Source organism: Garra rufa, chromosome 24 (assembly GCF_049309525.1).
Source record: "Garra rufa chromosome 24, GarRuf1.0, whole genome shotgun sequence".
Taxonomy (NCBI): domain Eukaryota; kingdom Metazoa; phylum Chordata; class Actinopteri; order Cypriniformes; family Cyprinidae; genus Garra; species Garra rufa.
Window position 1 is genome coordinate 29379441 of NC_133384.1, and position 24274 is coordinate 29403714.

Genomic DNA, 24274 nt, shown 5'->3' on the forward strand with positions numbered 1-24274 from the left:
TGGTTTTTCAGAATTTTTGTGTATTTGAGCCCTTTCCAACAATGAATGTATGATTTTGAGATTCATCTTTTCACACCGAGGACAACTGAGGGACTCATATGCAACTATTACAGAAGGTTCAAACAATCACTGATGCTCCAGAAGAAGAAACTATGCATTAAGTGCTGGGGGTGAAAACTTTTGAACTGAATGAAGATGTGTATATCTAAATATCATTTTTTTTTTTTCATTTTGCACTGCCCTTCAGAAGCTACAGAAAATACATGTTTCCCAGAAGACAAAAGTGACATTTACCCTGATTATCAAAGTGAGTATTTGAAAGTTCTTTAATAATTGTATATGAGTCCTCCATGTCAAAAGATCTCAAAATCATACAGTCATTGTTGGAAAGGATTCAAATACACAACAAGGCAGAAAAACCAAAGAATGAGCAACTATCACTAAACAAAAAACAAAACAAAAAAAAGCGGTGGATCATTCAGGTATCGACACCGTATTAAGAATCAAGTGTGTATACTTTAGAACGGGGTAATTTTTACAAATTCAGCTATTATTTTCTCTTGTGAACTATTTGTAAACATCTTTTATGTGAAATATCTTATTAAGGTCAGTACTAAATTTAAAAAAAACACGCATTTTGTATGATCCCTCTTATTTTGGTACAATAATTAACATTTTGCAGATTCTGCTAGGAATGAAAATATGTGAATTTGAACACTACTGAACATTATATTATATATTACATATATAATATAATATATAACATTATATATTCAGTTTCAGTATAACCAAAAACAACTTAAAATCTTATGACCAAAATACCACCTTAAACAAAATTTCAAACCACATGCATATGTGGCTCAGAGATTTCATGCACTTTTTAATGTTTCAAATGACAACAAAAAATATCTTCGTTTGAAAACAAAGATCTTTTCAATGCTTGGTCCAAACACTCAGTTTCACAACAGAAGTACTTAATTATAAAAACAATACTCTGGTCTAGAGAATGAAAACTATTCAAAAACAAACAGATTAGTGAACGTTCAGAAACAAATGAAGGTCATGGACTGTTTGAAAGTGCATGCAAAATTACAATTTAAAAAAATACAGCAAATTCAGACTAATTTAAAAGAAAAATGCTAAGAAATTCACTGCAAGGATCAAAGTTTTTAAGAGTGGAAGTGCTGAAGCACATGAACATGATACAGAATTAAGTGTCAACTAAAAGGATCAACTAAAAGGCAAAGCAATTTCATATCCAGGAAGGATGGATGGTTCACAAGCGAAAGGATTTACAGGGTGGGAAATAGTTTTAACACTTTGCCTGCCAAACAAATCCAAATTTTTTTTTTTCAGTCTGCCAAAATTATTGATATTCAAACTTCCAAAAGTTTTTTCCCACCCTGAAAGAGAACAAAACGTCAGAACCATTAAAAAAGTGAACAAACAGGAAGGACAGAGAGAAAAAGCGAATACAGAACTACACAAGTGTTTATTTGAGCATGCTACAGACAAAAGCAGAAAACAGGAAAGAGAAAGAGAAATCAAAACACACAACCAAGTCAAATCTTCCCGCTTTTGTTAGAAAAAGACTTTTAATTGTGCCACATCCAAAACTATGCCGAATCATACATTCCTACAGAGGTTTAAAAAACAAAAAACAAAAATAAAACAAAATATTCACGATCCTTTTGTCCCTCTAATAAATCAAAGTGTGGATTGCCAATCAATACTTTTTTTTTCCAAGTCTCCTCTCTTCTGAAAAGTGAACTGAAATGCTCAATCTTGGAGTAAATTAAGACTATAGGCACATAAACTTTGGTCCCTTCTACTGTTGTTGTCTTTCCAAAAATCACACAAAGTGATTTCCAATCCATGCAACACTAGGAATAAAGATGCACCAGTTGGTACATGCAGAGAAAAGTATGCCATAATAACCTTCCACTTAAGATAAAGACAACGCACATAGATGAAAGAAAAGCTAAATGGTGTAAAATGAGCATAAAAAGGTTTCGTTTTCGTTTCGCTTCGAGGTTTGGGCTAAGAATGGGCCTAAGGTCTCATAGTGACGATCACTAGAGAATCACAGGTTCATTTACAGTTCTTAAATCGACATGTCACAGACATTAAGAACTGAACAAACTGAAAAAGGAAAATGTCTGAGAGGCTTTCACACATACAGATCAGACACAAAAGGAAAAGTCTTTTTGTTTAAACTAAACCTAATCTCGCCCTCAGAGGACTGCTTGGGTGGGTCTGAGAATATGAAGTATGAAAAGATTCACGTAAGTTTTGTAAGGCACGTTCTTTTCTGTGTATTATAAGAGGTTTACACCACAACATCTTTCCACCACTGAAGAGGTTATGTGTCAGAGGGAAGCAGGGTAAAAAATGTCCTTGAAAACAGTCACCATATTTCCTTTCGACAACTTCTCGTGGAATGAAACTTGGGAAAAGAAACTCTCAAAATCGTGGTCCCCAGTGTGTTTAAACAGTCAACAGGTAACGCTAGAAAAGCAACCGCTTGGGTTGCTTTAGATGGTTGATTTGGAGAAGGAGACCTTTAGGTGGTGGTTATTTCCCATGTTGTAATTGTGGAGGTCGATGAGGCATTGAATAGCTTCCTCGATGGTTGTCATCTGAATTAGGGCCATTTTATGATCTCTGTAGAGAAAAGGGCCAAAATAAACGGTCAGGCGAATGAAGGGAAAAGCAAGAGCAGAACGGCGACAAGACTTACTGGAAAAACTTGAACGCTTTCACAGTGCCACCGGAGTTGGAGAACAGGACTCTGAGGTCTTCTTCAGTTATGTCTTGCCTTCAAAACATGACAAAAAAATGACTTAGCTCCCAGACGACTGAAACAAGGATTGACAAGTGCCGAATAGAGCTTTTTTTTTTACTTACGGGATGTTTGACAGATGCAGCGTGGCAGAAGGAGGGAAGATGTTCTGGAAGTTCTTGGAGCCGGGTTTTTTGAAACGATGCAGCGGTGAGTTTGTGAAGTCTTTCGTCAGACCTTGGTCGTCTAAACCGTCCCGCGGTAACTGAACGGTTTGGTGCTTTGACATCGTAACGCGAATGATCTTGGAATACATCTTCTGACCGTTTAGATGGCTCATCGCTGAGGCACATCCAAACAACCAAAGAGAAATGAGATTGTGAGAAATGAGGTCTCTTATACTTATGAAGGATTTTTTGATCAAAAATACAGTAAAACAGTAATGTTGTGACAAGTTTTATATTTGAATATATTTTAAAATGTTATTTTTTTTGTGATGCAAAGCTGAATAGTATTACCTTCAGAAATCATTTTAATATGCTAATGTGGTGCAAAAGAAAGATTTCTTTTTTTATTTATTTCTGTGGAAGTCATGATACTTTTTTTGATACTTTGATGAAAAGAAAGAGTTTATTTGAAATAGAACTCTTTTGTAACATTATACAAAAGACTGCCATTCAAAAGTTTGGGATCAGTACGTTTTTTTTTTTGCTCATCAAGACTGATTAAAAATACAAAAACACCTGTAATATCCTGAAATATTATTCTGATTCAAAATAGTGGTTTTCTATTTCATTACAGTTTAAAATAGAATTTACTTCTGTGATGCAAAGCTGAATTTTCAGCATCATTATTCCAGTCTTGTCACATGATTCTTTAGAAATCATTATTTAATGGTGATTCATTATCAATGTTGGAAACAGTTGGGCTGCTTAATATTTGTCTCTGTGATACTTTTTTCAGGATTCTTCAATAAATAAAACGTTAAAATGAAAATAATTTATTTAAAATAGAAATCTTTTGTAACAACACACTACCTTTCAAAGTTTGGAGTCAGTATTTTTGTCTTTATTTGAAAGAAATTAATACTTTTATTCAGCAATGATGTGGTAAATTGATATGTGAGAGTGATATTAAACACTTTAGATTGTAAAAAAGAAAGAAAAAAAATCCTATTTTGAATAAACTGTTCTTTTTAATTTTTTTTTATCAAATAGTCTTGAAAAAGTGTCTCACAGGTTGCAAAATATTTCATTCAATATTAAGCAGCACAACGGTTCCCAACATTGATAATAATAATGATTTCTGAAGGACTGTGTGACACTAAAGACTGCAGTGATGCTGAAAATTCAGCTTTGTATCACAGAAATACATTTTACAAAAACTGTTTAAATTGAAACAATTTTTCATAATATTACTTTTCTTCTGTATTTTTGATCAAATAAATGCAACTTTGAGGAGCATAAGAGACTTCTTTAAAAACATACAAATCTTAAAAAGTAACATTTATTCAAAATGAAAAGAGTCTCGCTTGCAACTGGCATGGAAACTTAGCCATGACAATAAAGGCTGTGCTGTTAGTAATGTTTCGGTATGTAGTCTTACCAAGCTGAGCCTGGTTCATATCGGCCATCTGTATCAGTGCGCTGTCTTTCTTATTAAAAAGAATCTTCACACGCTGCACGTCCCCATAAACTCCTGCGAACAGAGCAGCCAGAAGCCAGAGGAAACGAGAGAGGGAGGAAAGAGTAAGGAGTGAGACTCAGAGAGTGGAAAGATAGACCGATAGACTCATCGAAATGGAGAAAACTAATCACAACCTGACAGAAGACTCGGATATATATACACCCTCAAATTCAAAATGAACTAAGAAGGAACATAAATACTGTGCAAACTGAAACAAAGATCACATGCACTGAAACAAATTAAATACTTCAAAAGGCTGAAAGTATAAAAAAGACTTTTACTCTAAAAGCCAATTAATGGTAATGGTTTAAAGTCAACATGAAATGGCATTCTATGTTATGTTCTTCCAAGAACATTCAACAGGAAAAAAAATATGTAGGGCTGGATTTGGATTTGACATCCATTTTGAAATTGATTAATAAAAAATGGATGCTCTATGTTAGAACAGAGTCTGATTGTGGGATTGCAGTTGATTAAAGGACTACACTTTAACCCATGGAAGCCTGTTTCCGCCACTGAATAAACAATAAAGAAAGGTAATTGCAACTTTTTCTGGCTGTTTTCTTACAATTGCGATATTACATCTCACATTTTTGACTTTCTTCTCAGAATTGAGTGATACAAACTCATAGTTGTAAGTTATAAAGTCAGAATTTAGAGATATAAACTCACAATTCTGACTTTTTTTCTCAGAATTGTGAGTCTGTATCTTTCAATTGCGACTTTTTGTATCTCGTAATTCTAACTTTTTTTCTCACATTTGTGACTATTTATCTCATAATTCTGGCTTTTTTTTTTTAATTATGACTTTTTGGCTCACAATGATGACTTTTTTTCTCAGGATTGCGTGATACAAACTTACAATTCTGACTTCTTTCTCGGAACTGCGTGACAAACTCGCAATTATGACTTTTTTCGTAAGTTTGTATCTCGCAATTCGGACTTTTCTCACAATTGCGACTTTTTGGCTTATTTCTCACATTTTTACTCACAATCACGAAATTGTATCTCGAAATTCTGACTTTTTTTCCTCACAATTGCAACTTTTTAGCTCACAATTCTGACTTTTTCCTTACAATTGCAACTTTTTATCTCACAATTCTGACTTTTTTTTCTCGCAACTGCGACTTTTTAGCTCACAATTCTGACATTTTTCTCACATTTGCAAGTTTGTATCTCGCAATTGACTTTTTTCTTACATTTGTGAGTTTGTATCTCGAAATTCTGCCTTTTTTCTCACAATTGAAACTTTTTCATCTCACAATTCTGACTTTTTTCTTGCAATTGCGACTTTTTAGCTCAAAATTCTGACTTTTTTCCCTCGCAATTGCAACTTTTTCTCTCAAAATTCTAACTTTTTTTCTCACATTTGCAAGTTTGTATCTTGCAATTAAAATATTTTCTAACAACTTCGACTTCTCACTATTGCAAATTTTTATCTCAAAATTCGGACTTTTTTCCTCACAATTGCAACTTTTTAGCTTACAATTCTGACTTTTTCCCCTCACAACTGCAAATGTTTATCTAACAATTCTGACTTTTTTCTCAGAATTGCGTGATACAAACTCACAATTCTGACTTTTTTGTATCTCCTAATTCTGACTTTTCTCACAATTGCAACTGTTTGTCAATTCACAATTTTTTTTTTTTAACTGCGAGATACAAACTTGCAATTCTGGATTTTTCTGCCATTTGTGAGTATGATTCTCCAAATTCTGACTTTTCTCACAATTACGAGTTTGTATCTTGCAAGTGTGACTTTTTAGCTCACAATTCACAATAATTTTCGTTGAATTAGATGATACAAACTCGCATTTGTTTCTTGGAATTCGTACTTTTTTTTCACATCTGCAGGTTTGTATCTGACAATTTTGACTTTTTTTTCCTCACAATTGTAAGTATATGTATCTCAATTCTGAGAAAAAAGTCAGAATTGCGAATTTGTATCATACAATTCTGATAATAAAAAAAAAAAGAGTCAGAATTGTGGGATAAAAAGTAACAGTGTCCTTTTCTTTTTTTATTCATTGGCGGACGGAAACAGGCTTCCATAATAACCAGCACTCACTTTTGAGGCAAAAAATTACTGTAAAGTTTGTTACTACTAACAAAAATGAAAGTACCATTATATTGTAACCTTTATTGCATTAGCCTTAAGTTTCTACGTTAACTACTTGTAAAATTTTAGAAAAACAGCTTAAACAATTACTAAACAACTAATTTAACAAAATAAATCAATATCAATCAGATATTTTGTAACAAATATTTACTTAATCTGCTTTTTATTCTTGAATTACAGATAAACACAGTCCACTGTCTGCCACAAAAACTGATTTGAAGAGAGGTCAAATTTAAGTTTGATTAATTGAACTAATGTTTTTCTGCCAATAAAACCAGTTTAATTCTTTTTTGCCCAAAAAAAAGCTAAAAGCAAACATAATGACATAAAACACTTTACTTAACCTTTATGTATAATAATAATGCATTGTATTATCTTAAGAATAATTATAACCACAGTTATAATACATTATTACACTAATCCATTCACTATAACACCCATACAAAAGTATAATGCATTAAAACCCATGGCAAACAAACCCTCCAAATATTATAATGCATTTTGACTTATTTAGTTATACATAAAGGCTTTAAGTAAAGTGTAAAATCCTATAATACTCAGCACTAGGCATAAAAGATATTGGTCAATATCTACAGGAACACGTAATAATAAAAGTCACTTAGATCAATTTTCATTTCATGTTGACTTTAAGTAAAAAAAATAAAGCACATGAATAATAATAAGAATAACAGAAACAAAACAAAAAAAAGGTAGAGCTAACAAGAACATACCGAAGAGGGTAAACAGACTGTGGGGCGTAACCATCTTTAGAAGGAGAGAGGAGCAAGCGGACAGAGAGAAGAGTCGAGGAAGAGCGGAGATGAACAGATCATCCATAACGGAGGGTGGTTTCCCGCAGAATGGTGAAGTGGTCATGGATCATGGTTCAGGGCGGTTAATTGGGGGGTCCGAAGTTTTGTTCAAGCAAAAGAAAAAAAAACATGAACAACGAGGTGTGGTCAAGGCGTGGCAAGAAGAAGGGACCAAAAAAAAACAAACAAAAAAAAAAAAACAGGATATGAGGGGAGAAAGAAAGAGAGAGAGAGAGAGAGACAGAAAAAGACAGGATGGAAGAGAGGGACAAACTCAAAATGGAGAAAAAAGGGGGAAGCAAATGCAGAATATAAATGAAGGGGGGGACAAAAAAATATAATACAGGTCAGTACACAGGAAATGCAGGAGTTTGGTCAGAGAATGGCTGCTTTATGCATTTCTACATTGTACAAGCAAATAATTGTGCCAAATGTAGTTACCCAGTATCAGGGTAAGAATACATTCATACTGAAATAAAAATAAAGAGGAGCATCGGATAATGATAACAATGATCTGAACAACGGCAGAGTTATGAAGTTTTTAAGAGGCATGCAGGAAATTGAAGACCAGGAGAAGCTGAAAGCGTCACAGTTTCAAGCATTTGATTCACAGAGTTTTACCCAGTTCTTTGTGATTGCCATGCTTGTGTAGACATGAAACCACCTTTTAGAGTTATGGTGTGGACAGACGAAGTCACAATTGACCCCACATCAATATGTGAGGACTTGACGGTTAAAGAACACTGAAAATTGGTCGATTTTATCAGATGAGCAAAGGGGTAGTGCCACGTCCATGGTTCATTAGCTTTCAAAGAGTGAGAGTTAGACAGTTTACACAAAGAGAGAGAATGATTTGCTCTGTTAAAGTTATAAGGTGTACGACCAGAAAGTTGTTAAACCAGATAGAGACAAGAAATTAAAGTTTGTTATTGTTTTAAAAAACAATTAGGCTTAGGAAAGACGTAAACTTCACAAAGAAATGTCTGGGTCATATTTCACCCCAAAATCAAAATGTGAAATTAAATTTGAAATAAAAGAAAATTAAGCATATAATTAGGATCTCTAACAGTTTTTTTGGACCTATGGAAACTGGTTTCCGCCACTGAATTTAGAATAAAAAAAAGTTATTTGTGAGTTAGTATCTCATATTACACTTTTTTTTTTTAAATTACGTGATATAAACTTACAATTCTGAGAAATGCAAAAAAAAATTGCAACATACAAACTCTCATTTGCATGAAAGAGTCGGAATATCCGGACTATTTTTCGGACTAAGTTTTTAATCACGCAATTCTGAGAAAAAAGTCATAATTGCGAGTCTGTATTATGCAATTCTAAGAAGAAAGTCAGAATTGCGAGCTATGAACTTTTATTTGCAAGAATCTGAACTTTGACTGTTTCTCACAATTGCGAGTTTATATCCCACAATTCTCACTATTTTTTGCAATTGCGAGTTTATATCCCACAATTCTCACTATTTTTTGCAATTGCGAGTTTATATCATGTAATTCTGAGAATTCAGAATTGCGAGATACCAACTCGCTTTTGCAAGGAAAAAAAGTCATAACTGCAATCTCACAATTTTGAGTTTATATCCCACAATTTGGACTATTTTTTATATCATTTATATCATGTAATTCTGAGGAAAAAATCTGAATCTTGAGTCTGTATTAGACACTTCTGAGAAGAAAAGTCAGAATATCGAGATACAAACATATCTGCAAGAAAAAAAAAGTCTGAATTTCAAGTTATTCCGCAATTTTGACTATTTTTTTGCAATTGCGAGTTTATGTCATGCAATTCTGAGAAAAAGGTCAGAATTGCAAGATGTAAATTTGGATTTATGAGAAAAAAGTCAGAATTGTGAGATACCAACGAAAAGTCATAATCGCAATTTTTCACAGTTTATATCCCGCAATTCGCAATATCGGCTATTTTTTGCAATTGCGAGTTTTTATCATGTAATTCTAAGAAATCAGAATTGCGAGTCTCTATTATGCAATTCTGAGAAAAAAAGTCAGAATTGCAAGATGTAAACTCGCAATTCCAAGAAAAAAAATGTGAGATAAAAACTCAGTTACCTTTTTTATTCAGTGGTGAAAATGGCCTTCAACAATTTTATTAAGAATTTTTATTATTTGCACGAAATTTTAACTACAAGCAATAAAATAAATCTTTAATAGTTAGACTTTTTAAAAATGTAGAAGAAAACAAATTTTATTTTTAAAAAATCTAAATTTCTTTTTTAATTGTCATTATTTAATTTAAAACATAAGTTTTATATTTTTTTTAAGTTGAAATATGAATAGAGCATTTAATTAAAAGTGTGTTAAGTAAAGAGTGAGTGGCAAGGCAAAACAAGACTACAGCACTCAATACAAACATTTCATTATTTTTGAGTTTAAACATGGCATGACATGACATGACAAACAGAAATATGAAGGAGAGGATAAGATGTAATAGTACACTGACCTCTTCGTTTAGATTGCTAACGAGCAGCACTCCGCTAGCCCCTGAATGCCCGGACAGAGCAACTCTTCCAGCTGCAGCGGCGGCAGCAGCAGCTGCGCTCAATGGGCTCATAGCACCTGAAATCACACACGGATCACAGAAAGTTACATTAAAAATTATATTACATGCATTAATGTGTTAATCATTCGGCCAACTTTAACTGCAGAGAAAAGTTTTAAAAAACTGGCCCAGTCATCATTTCAAATCTATTTTAGCTACGACAGCTAATATGAGCTGAATTACACACAGGTAAAACATATTAGTTCTTCATCCTGATGTGAGAGGGACCAGGTTAAGACCATGTGGGGTTTTAAAACCTAATCATTTTAAGCCTAATATCAATAAAATACCTGCTTGATTACGTGGCAGGGGAAATGTCAAATTGCATTTTAAATTAAGAGGCCTTATGAGTAGATCTCTGAGAAAAGGTCAGTCAAGGCACTCAGAGACACGGGCCTACGTGACATTTTACAGTACTTAAGAGCACATTCCAATTATATTCAGTCTTTTATAAACACAGCGTTCTATTTTCATTTTCACACCATTCAGACAGACCGCGTTAAATCAATGACACTGATTAAAATACTGTCCCCATTCAGCGGCGCTCACAATCAATCACTTTATGAACAAATGATGGTTTTGGCTGACAAATGAACTGACAGGCAACGGACATTCTGTTTCCTTTATTACCCAACAGACAAATGTTTTTGGTGCATCACATTTTGCTGTTTTTTAAGCATCTCACGCAATGAGCATCACATTTTCAAGACATTGTGTAAAGCTAAAAAAGTCAGAATTGCAAGATGCAAACTTGTATTTGCAGGAAAAAAGTCGGAATTGCAATTTCACACAATTTCGAGTTTATATCCCACAATTCTGACTATTTTTTATAGTTTATATCATGTAATTCTGAGAAAAAAGTCAGAATTGCAAGAAGAAAAGTCACAATTTCTCACAATTTCAAGTTTATATCCCACAGTTATGACTATTACATTATGTAATTATGAAAAAAAGTCAGATCTGCTGGTCTATATTATGCATTTCTGAGGGAAAAAGTCAGAATTGTGAGATACCAACTCGCCTTAGCAAGAAAAATTCAGAATCACAATTTCTGACTATTTATCACAAGTGCGAGTTTATATCCCGTAATTCTGACAATTTTTTGCAATTGCGATTTTATATCATGTAATTCTGAGAAAAAAAGTCAGAATTGCAAGTCTGTGTTATGCAATTCCGAGAAGAAAAGTCAGAATTGTGAGATACAAACTCGCATTTGCAAAAAATTCTGCCCGCAATTGATTAATTTTTGCAATTGCGATTTTATATCATGTAATTCTGAAAAAAGATCAGAACTGCTAGTCTATATTATGCAATTCTGAGAGGAAGTCAGAATTGTGAGATACCAACTTGCATTTGCAAGAAAAATTCAGAATCACAATTTCTGACTATCTATCACAAGTGCGAGTTTATATCCTGCAATTCTGACAATTTTTTGCAATTGCGATTTTATATCATGTAATTCTGAGAAAAAAATCAGAACTGCTAATCTATATTACGCAATTCTGAGAGGAAAAGTCAGAATTGTGAGATACCAACTTGCATTCGCAAGAAAAAAAGTCAGAATCACAATTTCGAGTTTATATCCCACAATTCTGACTTTTTTTGCAATTGTGAGTTTATATTATAAGTCAGAGTCATTAAAAGTCAGAACTGCAAGTCTGTGTTATGCAATGCCGAGAAGAAAAGTCAGAATTGTGAGATACAAACTCGCATTTGCAAAAAATTCTGCCCGCAATTCTGACTAATTTTTGCAATTGCGATTTTATACCATGTAATTCTGAGAAAAAAGTCAGAACTGCTAGTCTATATTATGCAATTCTGAGAGGAAAAGTCAGAATTGCGAGATACCAACTCGCATCTGCAAGAAAAAAAAAGTCAGAATCGCAATTTCTAACAAATGCGAGTTTATATCCCTAAAATTCTAACTATTTTTTGCAATTGCGAGTTTATATCATGTAATTCTGAGAAAAACATCAGAATTGCGAGTCTCTACCATGCATTGTATCTCCTTAAGTACTCAACAGACGAATGTCTTCCATTTTTGCATCACATCTTGGCGTTTTTTTTTAATCATCTCGCGCCATGAGCATCACGTTTCAAGACATTGTGTAAAGCTAAAAATCATTAGGATATTAAAGGTTGTATCAGCGATTTCTAGCCTAAAACATAAAGTGTCAAATTCAGCTGACCTTTCATCACGATCCGCTCGCTGCCTGCCCCATAAATTGTCTGTGAAAAAACCGCGTCTCTCTGGTCAGCCTAGGGTCCGAGATATGCGAAAAAAACAATCGGCACTACCAACCTTTCCACACAAAAACAAACAGTGTTCCAACCAATCAGCGTCAGGGATTTGGTGTTGTGGATTTTCGCCCCGCCTCCCTCACATCCCAGCACCAGTAGGAAAGTCCACAACACCAAACCCCTGACGCTGATTGGTTGGAGCACTGTTTGGTTATCTGTGGTGTGTTGATAGCGCCGATTGTTTTTTTGGCATATCTCGGACCCTAGGCTGACCAGAGAGACGCGGTTTTTTCACAGACAATTTATGGGGCAGGCAGCGAGCGGATCGTGATGAAAGGTCAGCTGAAATTGACACTTTATGTTTTAGGCTAGAAATCGCTGATACAACCTTTAAGTAAAGATCAAGAAGACATTTTGTACATTTCCTACTATAAATATATCAAAACTTAATTTTTGATTAGTAATTAGCATTGCTAGGAAATTCATTTGAACAACAAAGGTGATTTTCTTAATATTTAGATTTTTTTGCACCCTCGTATTTCTGATTTTCAAATAGTTGTATCTCAGCCATATATTGTGCTAACTTAAAGCTTACTTGTTCAAATTTCAGATGATGTATAAATCTCAATCGCAAAAAAATGGACCCTTATGACTGATTTTTTGGTCCATGGTCACATATAGTATGAATCTGGTCATACAGGTTTGCAACAAGGGCGCATGAGGGCATGTGAATAAGACAACAATCACTAAATGACACACAAAAATAGAAATTAAAAAAAGAGTCAAGTACCTGGGATCTTACCGAGCAGGGAACCCGAATCTTTACCCAAGGCGGCAACCACAGAAGGATCCAGAGCGGGCTGCCCATCTCCAGCAGGAAGCTCTGGCCTTGTGTAGTCCCTGCTCTTATCGTTATTGTATTTTACATTCAGGTTGACGAGTTTTGAGTAGTCTATGCGAAGGGTACAGCAGGCGTTGTATATGTTCTGACCATCTAGAGCCTAGAACAAAAGCAAAAAAAGATAGAGAAAAGAACAAGGCGAGAGAGACAGAAAGAAAGAATGTGTCGTCTTCGTAGGTGCACTAAAAACGTGCTTTTCACATGAACCTCCGCTGAGAGCAAACCCACCACTTTAGCTTGCTGCGCACTGGTTGGATCGTTGTACTGCAACAGGGCCTGAAACTGATTGTTCTTGGTGAATGTGATGATTTTCATGACGGTGCCAAACTTTGAGAAGATCTATTGACAGAGAAAGCAGAGCATTGAGGGGAGCTATCAACAGAGGGGAAAAGACATTACAAAAAAACAGAATTAACACACACAGCATAAACAGGACATCAATTTGTCACCAATATAAACAGTTTGATCCAAACCGTGGTATCCCTTACCTGCTGCAGCACATCCAGGGTGACGGGGTAAAACATGTTATCAATGATTATCCTCAGCACTGGGCTGGAGGGCGTACCACCACCATCGCTGGAGTTGGACCCTGATGTGAGAGTACCACCTGACTGGAGATCAGTTACAAGCACTATGTTAAATATACATAATGGGAAAGGTTTGGTCCTCAGAGCAGCTCATTCAGGCCAAGAATCACCCATTTAGATGGGAAGGAATCATTTGAATTATATGTAAAGCAACCAACATTAGTTTGTTTTGTTACAACAATGGACCAACATCAAAAAATGCACTACCGTTCAAGAGCCTGAGGTGAGTTAGATTTTTTTTTTTTTAAGAAATTAATACTTTTATTCAGCAAGGATGCATTAAAATAGTCAAAGGTGTCAATAAAGAGATTTATAATTTTACGAAGACTTCTATTTTGTATTTATTATTTACGTTTTTGAACAAAACTGATTTTTAATGCTGTTTAAAGAAGTCTTTTCTGCTCACCAAGCCTACATTTATTTGATCCAAAATACAGCAGAAGCAGCAATATTGTGAAATATTTTTACTATTTAAAATAACTGCTTTCTATGAATATATTTTAAAATGATATTTAATCCTGTGATCAAAGCTAAATTTTAAGCATCACTACTCCAGTCTTCAGTGTCACATGATCCTTTAGAAAGCATTATAATATGCTGATTTGCTGTTTAATAAACATTTTTATTATTTTTATTATTAATATTGAAAACAGTTGAGCACACTTTTTTCAGGATTCTTTGATGAACAGAAAGATCAACATTTATCTGAACAAAAAAGTTTTTGTAACATTATATCCTAGCCCATTCAAAGAGTCAGGTTTTTTTTATTTGGGGAAAGAAAAGATTTTTCAATTTAACTTTTGAACAGTGTTAATATAAAAGACATGCAACAGTTTCCATGCACACTATAAATAGCAGTAAATGTGACTGTTCTGCACAAAGCAAAATCTCACTGGTCCAAAATCTGATCAGCATAGTCAGATTTTAAAGTTCTGATTGGCCATCGGTTAATATATTACAATTTTCTGAAAAAGCTAAGTAATTACCTGGTTTGAATTGTCAGTCTTGAGTTCTTTGTGATTGGAGTACTGTATGTAGACCGGCACGCTACGGACGTGAGGCGTCACAGCTGAGTAGTAATTGACCATTGTCATGGCAGCTTCCTCTGTGCTGAGCTCCAGAAACGCCTAAGACAAAGATGATTTCAGTGACGAGGCAAGACGAACTCAGTGAACTCAAAACTGTTAGTCAGAGCAGAAATAGCAAATCTCTTTGAAGACTCACAAACTCTTGACAAAAGTGAAATTGAAAAGATTTCAGCTTGCCCACGCACCTGGTTTTTGCCTTTCAGTGTGAGGATATTGGTGACCTTTCCGAATGGCAGTCCTAGAGCAATGATCTCTGTTTCAGAGACATCGTTGGGTAACTTTCTGATGTGGAGAACGCGGGACGGTGGGGCGTCGCCGACTCTGTCTTCAACTCGAAGTTTTTTGCTGTCACTGCCGTTGGATGTCGTATCTGCCAAAAGTGGATAGAAAGAGGACATTATATGGGCCATTCTACTTGAACTGGGGCAAACTGCTGTACCACAACTAAAAAACACATTTAAAAAGGCATTTAAGTATTCATATCTTCGATTTTTACTGTAGACAATAGTTCCTTATATTGTCCATTGAAACCGAAAATAATATTTAAAATATCAGTAAGCTCAATATATAAAAATCATCATTTATTGGGTACTTTAAATTGGGAGGTGGCTGTCCCGAACCCTAACTCCTAAATTTCAACTTATGAAAATACAGTATATTGATATTGAAATAATTTTTGCATTTTATTTCATTGTTGTTTTTAAAAATATCTTAATTTTGTAAAAAAGTGAAGATAAAAAAATATATTTATTTTATATTTTCTTTGTAAATTATGAAATTCTTCCAAAACAACCTTTAATTGTTATTGATTTCCTTCTGAAAACTTTCATAAAATAGGTAGATGTAAGGCAAATTCTCACACTGTTGACTTTTTCCCTCAGAATTGTAAGTTTATGTCTCACAATTGCGTTTTTTCCCTCAGAATTGTGAATTTATATCTCACAATTGCGACTTTTTTCTCAGAACTGCGAGTTTATATCTCGCAATTGTGACTTTTTTCTCAGAATTGTGAGTTTATATCTTGCAATTGCGACTTTTCTCAGAATTGTGAGTTTATATCTCGCAATTGCAATTTTTTTCTTAGAACTGCAAGTTTATGTCTCACAATTGTAACTTTTTTCTCAAAATTGTGAGTTTATATCTCGCAATTGCAATTTCTTTCTTAGAACTGCAAGTTTATGTCTAACAATTGTAACTTTTTTCTCAAAATTGTGAGTTTATATCTCGCAATTGCAACTTTTTTTCTTGGAACTGCAAGTTTGTCTCACAATTGTAACTTTTTTCTCAAAATTTGAGTTTATATCTCGCAATTGCAACCTTTTTCTCAGAACTGCGAGTTTATATTTCGCAACTGTGACTTTTCTCAGAATTCTGAGTTTATATCTCACAATTTTGACTTTTTCTCAGAACTGCGAGTTTATATCTCGCAATTGTGACTTTTTCTCAGAACTGCGAGTTTTCTCAAAATTACAACTTTTTTCTCAGAACGGCGAGTTTATATCTCGCAATTGTGACTTTTTTCTCAGAATTGTGAGTTTATATCTCGCAATTGCAATTTTTTTCTCAGAACTGCAAGTTTATGTCTCACAATTGTAACTTTTTTCTCAAAACTGTGAGTTTATATCTCGCAATTGCAACTTTTTTCTTGGAACTGCAAGTTTGTCTCACAATTGTAACTTTTCTCAAAATTGTGAGTTTATATCTCGCAATTGCAACTTTTCTCTTAGAACTGCAAGTTTAAGTCTCACAATTGCAACTTTTTTCTCAAAATTGTGAATTTATATCTCGCAATTGCAACTTTTCTCTTAGAACTGCAAGTTTACATCTCGCAATTGCAACTTTTTTCTCAGAACTGCGAGTTTATATTTCGCAACTGTGACTTTTTTTCTCAGAACTGAGAGTTTTCTCAAAATTACAACTTTTTTCTCAGAACAGCGAGTTTATCTCCCAACTGCAACCTTTTTCTCAGAATTGTGTATTTATATTAGTGGTCATGCGATATTGTTTTTTTTGACAGCCGATGCCTTAGAGAACAGGGTGGCTCTCTTTTATTTTAATTATAATCTATAATTATTATTATTTATTTTAATTGATGTTTGAGAAATCTGAAATAATTTGAAAATTAATTATATAAAAAAATAAATTTGTAAAATAAGCATACATATTCCTTAGATGGCAACTTCCTGATTCTGTAATCTTATTACAGTATTTTTCACAAATAAAGAAATTGCGATTTGCAATTGTGAGATAATAGTTTAACCTTCTTATTAAATTATATATTACTGTGTTTTGGTAGTGACAAATTTTGGGAGAGGATAAATATTTTAAAACTTACTTAGAATATTAATTAACTGCACAATTACTAGAAATATATACCTTGTATTGTACAGTATACAAAATTTGTGGAAAATGACTTTCAAGATGTTTCCAACTCAGACTTCGCACCAATGGCCTACATACAGGGAATACATTTCTAGAGAAAAAAATGCTAAATCATAATGCCAATATTAGAATACAAGAAGCTGATTTAATTATTTGAAAGTGTCTCTTTAAGTTTCTCTTCTATTACATTTCACACTACATTTCCAACTGAGATCCTTAATAGAATGAACCCAAGAAACAAAGCTTCTCTTAATCGGGTAAAGTCTTTCCTCTACTGAACGGGATATTGAAATCTATTGTAGGAGAAGCTGTAATAAGATGCAGAGCGTGCATAATCGCAATTCCGGTCACATGTTTTAAGCGTGGGTGCCCACCTACAGAAGAGTATAAGGTTATTTCCCAGATAGGATCTTCTCAGATCAGATATCGCACTGAAACATCTGTTATAATTTGATTATTTTAATGCCGTTCACGGTCGAGAAAACCGAACATTTTTGAATGGGGAGGAAGTCAGGGAAACTTACCGCTTATACTGCTCAGCCCAGAACTGGGGCTGTTATACATGCTGCCGGACAGCAGCTCATCTGATCCTCTCTGTGGAGACACACAAAGAGAAAAATAAAATCCCGTCCTCCAATAAAGACGTTCTCCTTTCACAATCCCCTCAACCAAACAATGAAATACAGCTCTCTGCGGACAGCTTAAGGAATCACGGCACATAAAACACACGTCCGCACGCTTCTGCCTTTCCGCCTTATTTTTCTAGATTGTTGCTTTAATCTTGTTGAGTCTAACATGTCAGACGCTGTCATCTCATCCCGAGCTGCCCACGTTCCCGAAGGGCCCCGGCGCGATCAGGAGCGCAGCTAAAAGTGACGGATGGGACGGCAGGCAAATGGCGAACGGGCGCAAACCAAACTTCCTAATAGGATCATCTCAGGTTCGTGCCTTCCAAAAATTCCACCGAATTGTTCTTTATGGACGCTGCTTTTACGGCGCCAATAAACCCACAGCCGCTCCTGCCTTCTGGGCATCGACACTACAAACAATCAAGGGAATGGTGAAGTTTCACATCGAAAAGACCGAAAGCAGAAGAATGCATTAAGAGATGGCCAGGTCTTAACAGACAAGCCTCAGCATCAAAACTGATTAGACAGGAGGGGGAAAAAAAAGGCAGGACTTTAAAGCAATAAGATCGAATGCTTCTTTTTCCACCTGCTTTCCCGGAAAGAACAGCTAACATTGTTTTCCGGGGAGGAAAATTCTGTTGTTGGCAAACAAACCGAGTTAAAAGGCCTGTGTTCAGAAGGCATCTCTGGAAAAGAACAAGTTCTTCTCTAACTATCTTGGACATAAACTGCCCCCATTCAATTACAACCAGCCTAATTTTATGAAAAGCGGAGATGGAGACCTGTAACAGGCCTGTATCTAATATATAAGGGACAATTCTACATTTCCGCACAACACTTTTCCTTCGACGACAAAGAATCAGCCACATAATATCCAATAATGCACTTAAATGGCTTGGCAATTCTTCGTCCATTCAAAAACAAATTACGTTTGCATCACCCTAGGCTTCTTTGTCTTTTTTCATGTGGCTTTGACGCCATGCAATACGCAAATAAGTTATAAAAAAAGAGGGAAAATGAATGTTAAATCCCATGAAGACAAATTATGTTCCTGACAGCAATACTAAAAAAGCATATATTGTATTGTTGAATGAGGTGACAGTGAAATTGGCAAAGACGTATTCTACCCTATAGCTTACAAGTCCAACAAGACAGCAGAAATTAAGGACAAAACTGGATAAATCATAAGACTAACATGTAAACAACGTCTGACGCCAGCACAATCCTACTGATTTCATAACAACAATGCTAACTGCCAACAATATTCGCAAGCAAACGGTGAATATCTTATATAAGAAAAACAGGATGGTGGTAGACTAATATGCCAGTTTATGGGCTTTAGGGCCCTAAGATTGGAAAACATGGGCAGAATCGCAGAATTCAGTCATACAAATGTAATTAACTGTATAATGTGGAATGTCACCGAATTTGCCAAACTTTGGATAAGTAAATCAAAGGTAGGTCAGTATACTTAATTCAAAACGTTTATGGACTAGTGTCTGTGAATATTAAACTGCAAAAATACTAATTAAATATGATGCTCACTGTATTACAGCCTCAAAATATGAGCACATGAACATATAAACGTAATCTTTAGAAATGCTCTGAGTCACTTCATGAGTATTTGACTGTTTCCTTTTGAGAAAAACAATTGTCATATCATATACAAAAATACACTTAAAGGTCCCATATTGTCAAAATCGAAATTTCCTGGCTTTTTTCATGATAACTGAGGTCTAGGGGCAATGTAACTACCATATAAGTTTCAAAACAGTCAATCCACAGTAAACTGCACACAGCCTGCTTAAAGTAGCTGTTTCTAGGCTTGCCACGATAGACAGTGTTGACGGTGTTACCGGTTTTAAGACGCAACACCGGTGACATCACTTTTCCACCGTGACACCGTCTCCACTTTTTTTTTTAAGTATTCGTTTTTTTATTAAATATTTATTTGAATTGAATAGAAAATATCATTCTAAATAATTTACTTAAGACGAGAAAATGCAATATAATTAAAAACTGAACATAGCTACAATGCGTCATATTTCATTTATCACGTGAGGAGTTCGCGCTTACATATAATAAACAGCGTAAAAGTTAAGCATGTTTCGCCGAGCCCGGGGCACTCCCCCTGGCCAGGGAGAGGGATGCTGAAAACAAGAGATGATGAAGGAAAGGAAAGGAAAGGGGGTGAGTGAGGCCAAGTATGGTGACCGATACAAGGAATTTGTGCTCTGCATTTAACCCATCCAAGTGCACACACACAGTAGTGAACACACACACACCGTGAACACACAGTGGGCAGCCATTGCTGCGGCGCCCGGGGAGCAGTTGGGGGATCGGTGCCTTGCTCAAGGGACTCACCTCAGTCGTGGTATTGAGGGTGGAGAGAGTGCTGTACATTCACTCCCCCCACCTACAATCCCTGCCGGACCTGAGACTCGAACCTGCAACCTTTGGGTTACAAGTCCGAATCTCTAACCATTAGGCCACGGCTGCCCCCTGAAGGTAAGAAGGTAAGACTGCTTGGCTATTTAAAGGGATTCTCTTGTAGTGCTTGGATACGGAGTGTGATTGCTGATGGTGAATTGGCCGTGTTAATTATCTGTGCGAGGAGTCGAATTTACAGAAAGAGAATGGCAGACGATTTAGTGTCCAAAAGCACCTGTTTGGCAATATTTTGGGTTTAAAGTTTTTTTTTTTTTTTTTTTTGTAGTTTCGTTGTCATCCATTAAAACAATTCACGCCGAATTGCCAATTCCCGCAAAACTGAAAGTGAAAGTATAATGCGCACGCATTTTTAAGCTATTTAAAAGCAGAAAAAAGAGGAAATCCCCACCCCCACGGTGATACCGGTATTACCGGTGTTGTCACGTGCCGATTAACCGGTGGGGAAATTTCCTCATCGTCACAACCCTAGCTGTTTCTACAGCATACATGACCGTAGTTACTTGTGGTTGGCCTGGCTGTGCGTCACTCAGAAAACAACAGGCCAATAAAATAAAAATATATTGAGATGGATTTCGGCTGATACTCAACAGGATATTTCAGAATGATCATTAATGTTTTTTTCTTTTTCAAACACCGAATGCAGTAAGCTACATAACTGTTGCTTTAGTAAAGCCCCTTTCACAATGCGCGCTGATTCTGGAAAATTACGGGAACAAGTGCTGTGTGAACAAAAGCCAGAACCATGAAGGCAGTGTTGTAGTGATGATGCACGTTATCATGCGACTCTTCACGACGAAAAAATACGTGCAAAGTGGAATGAAGCGGCCATCAGACAGAGCCAGCTCCTCACTATCAGCGCTGAAGCACAGTTTGTTCAGGTTAGTTTCAGTTTAGTGAAACGTACGCGTCGCATTACACCTCACATCCAAACGTCACATGTCTTTATGGGTTGTGTGTAAAGCACGCACAGATTCCAGAAAACAACTGTGAATGAACCAAATCAAACAACTCCGGAAAACAAATCATGGGACACATTATCCGTGTATTTACCGCAATCGCTGTGTGAAAGAGGCTGAAGTTGACGTGCCACTGGTCTCTTATATTCACGTTGTTCGGAAGCCTGTGCAATGATGTAGTTTCGACATCTACCGACTGAACAGGGTTTTCTCGGCTTGTTTTCGTGTTGTTGTTGCTTAGCAATGTTATGGACACGATATTGTCTGGGGGTTTGACAAAAGGAGGGTGGGACGGTGGTTGGCGTTCGGGGCGGTGACTGAGTAGATCGGACGTCACATCTGTACGGAAGTCACAGTGGCTCGTGAAAATGAACAGCTACTTTAAGCAGGCTGTGTGCAGTTTACTGTGGATTGACTGTTTTGAAACTCATATGGTAGCTACATAGCCCCTAGACCTCAGTTATCATGAAAAAAGCCAGGAAATTTCGATTTTGACAATATGGGACCTTTAAACGCCATAGACATTGTAAACGTGCGACAATGTAGAGACAGAAATGACATGCCTTCGTGTAAATAAGATAAATAACATAAGGCAATTTAGTTTGTTTAATAAAAGAACAATGTATAGACCTGTTCTATAGGAAAGATAACCTTAAATGACTTCTATTGTGATCTGGGATCTGGCGCTATATCGAAAATAAAACAAACTTGACGTTCAAGGGGGGCGGGGGTCCCTTGGGGGGGGGGGGGGGTGCTGCCCCCCTAAGATAATGGTAGGGGAAACACTGTATTAAAAACTAAGTCCCACATTATGATTATATTAATATATTCATGCATGTTGTACTTTGCTGCCTTTGTTTTGCTATTGCACAGCAAAACCTTTCAAGATTAACCACCTTTACTTTAGTATCCATCCATCCATCATCCAGACTACATACTGCACAAAGGATACTGAAAAGTGTTTACCTTTACGCCAACAGCGACGTCACCAATTCTGTTGAAAACAAAGTGAGATTTGATCAGACAGATACTAAGCACCAGGAATTTACATGCAAATTCATTAGTGAAAAAGAACGAGAGGAAAGGCTAGAAATCCTTTAATCTCAAATCCCCTCCATTATTCAATGACACAACAAATTAAGATGATGAACATTTCAGTATTTCATCACTTTATCCCACTCTTCCTCTAGCAGGCCAGACATGCTGTCTATGTAGGCTGCTCACTACAAAGCTCATAAAAATGTTTTAGATATCTAGCAAGGCTAAAATACTGAATGCAGGTCACTAGGTTACAAGACCTAGATGCTTAAAAATTAAAACTAGTTAGGCAGATCACTAGGTTTTGGCATTATGATGTCCAAAAAATGCAATTTTGGGAAGCCAGGTTACTAGGTTTGCAGACTACAATTTCTACAATGCTGTCTAGATAACTAGGTTTTGACACACCGCCCTAAGCACATACTCAGGCTAGTTGGTTAACCATAACTTGTATTTAGCATCAACATTTAAATGCAACTCAACACATTTTATAACCACAAAGAGGTTGTTTTATTATACATTTTATCAAGATATAAAAGCTAACGTGAGGCTAACAAAAGAAACACATAATTAGAACCTAAATGAGGTCCACAGGGGAATTAAATCATATTCTAGCCCATTAATATATTAATTATACCTCAAACTCATTAAAAGACTCGCTTAATTAAACTCCTGTTTAATTTTGTGTGCAGAACGAGAGCAAACACACAGCTAGTGAGGCTAACCTGCTAACGCATGCTTGTTTTTGGACTCGTTTTGTCACGTTTACGTTACTCGTTTGAGTTCTTGCGCTTTTATATTTTGGCATTTCATACAAGACGATACAACCGTTACAATAACATTATGAAACAACAGTCGTGCAGCGCTAGCGTGTTAGCAGCGTTAGCATTCCAGCAAGTGTGAATAAACTCTTCCAGTTCGCGTTTAAATTATTATTTTAGGTACATATAAATGAAGAGCGCTTTTAATGCTCACCCGTCCATTTCTGGTGATCTGTGTAAAAATAAACCCGCTGAAGAGTTTGTGTGTGTGTGTGTTATTCCTCACTGGGTTTAGCTGAGACACACAAACACACACACACCACTGACAAAATGGAGGCGGAAACTGAGACATGAGGAAACTTACACTTACACACACCTACTGTAAACACACAATACATGAGAGACACACATATACTCACCTACTGTAAACTCAAACACCATTTACTGTAAGCTTGTAAACTGTTACTGGTAATATTAACCACACACCTAGCCTACTGTAAATAGATAATTTATTGTATGCTTTTATTATAAGCAAGGCATATAATAAAAGTAACAGGACCTAGAACAAAGTTTTTTTTTGCTCAGTCTTTTAAATCTCAAGAGACTTAATGGAGATTCTTATTTTTTTTTCAGATGGATTTCCTTATAAAATCCATCTAAGAAATAAAATAAACACAAAAAAGACAATTGTTTCATAATGTAATATTCAGCTATACCGCTTAGATTATACTGGTGTGTTCATAGAATGAACAATGGATGGAACAAACAGAACAATAGAATGATAGAATAGAATGATGGATAGATGGATAAAATGATAAAACAACAGATGGAATAACGATAGAATGGAATTATAGTATCATTAACAACTGATAGACTACTGATCATTAGAACTGTTCAGGAAATACACCTCATAATGAGGCCTCCATTGCTGTTGAGGAGAGATATAAGATATAAGTAATCTGACAGAGACTACAAACCAACATAATTGTAAAACATGAGACAGATTTATGATCCACCTTCATGTCAAACCTATTTTTGTCAATACTATTATTATTTAGTTTTAGTTGTTATGTCATTAAGTAATATTATGAACCGGCTTGCATAATTAAAGTGATTGTGCGTAATGTTATTAACATTCAACAAGTCAGTCAAACCCGCTGTAGCAGGCGGTTAGATATCATTGACTGTGACAGGCTTACATAATGGTATTTTGGCTCCATGCTTGATGCCCCAGGTGAAATTAAAGTCTAACAGCTTATCTTAAAGAACC

The 24274-nt window shown here is 35.6% G+C and overlaps 1 protein-coding gene across 2 annotated transcripts; it reads right to left on the bottom strand.

Annotated features, from left to right (window-relative positions):
• Window positions 1–854: 854 nt before the first annotated feature.
• ptbp2a (polypyrimidine tract binding protein 2a) lies at window positions 855–23336 on the bottom strand. Of its 2 annotated transcripts, none has more exons than XM_073830457.1 (14): window positions 23219–23336; window positions 22172–22199; window positions 17694–17763; window positions 14973–15157; window positions 14686–14826; window positions 13601–13723; window positions 13341–13451; window positions 13014–13212; window positions 9872–9987; window positions 7319–7352; window positions 4388–4480; window positions 2908–3124; window positions 2741–2818; window positions 855–2664 (listed from the first exon to the last, which is right to left on the bottom strand). In XM_073830457.1, exons 1-14 carry the CDS (start codon window positions 23224–23226, stop codon window positions 2535–2537), a joined length of 1533 nt encoding a protein of 510 aa, XP_073686558.1. In that variant the 5' UTR covers window positions 23227–23336; the 3' UTR covers window positions 855–2534. The 2 variants fall into 2 exon arrangements, with proteins under 2 accessions (XP_073686558.1, XP_073686557.1); XM_073830456.1 differs by having other exon boundaries at window positions 13002–13212.
• Window positions 23337–24274: the final 938 nt, after the last annotated feature.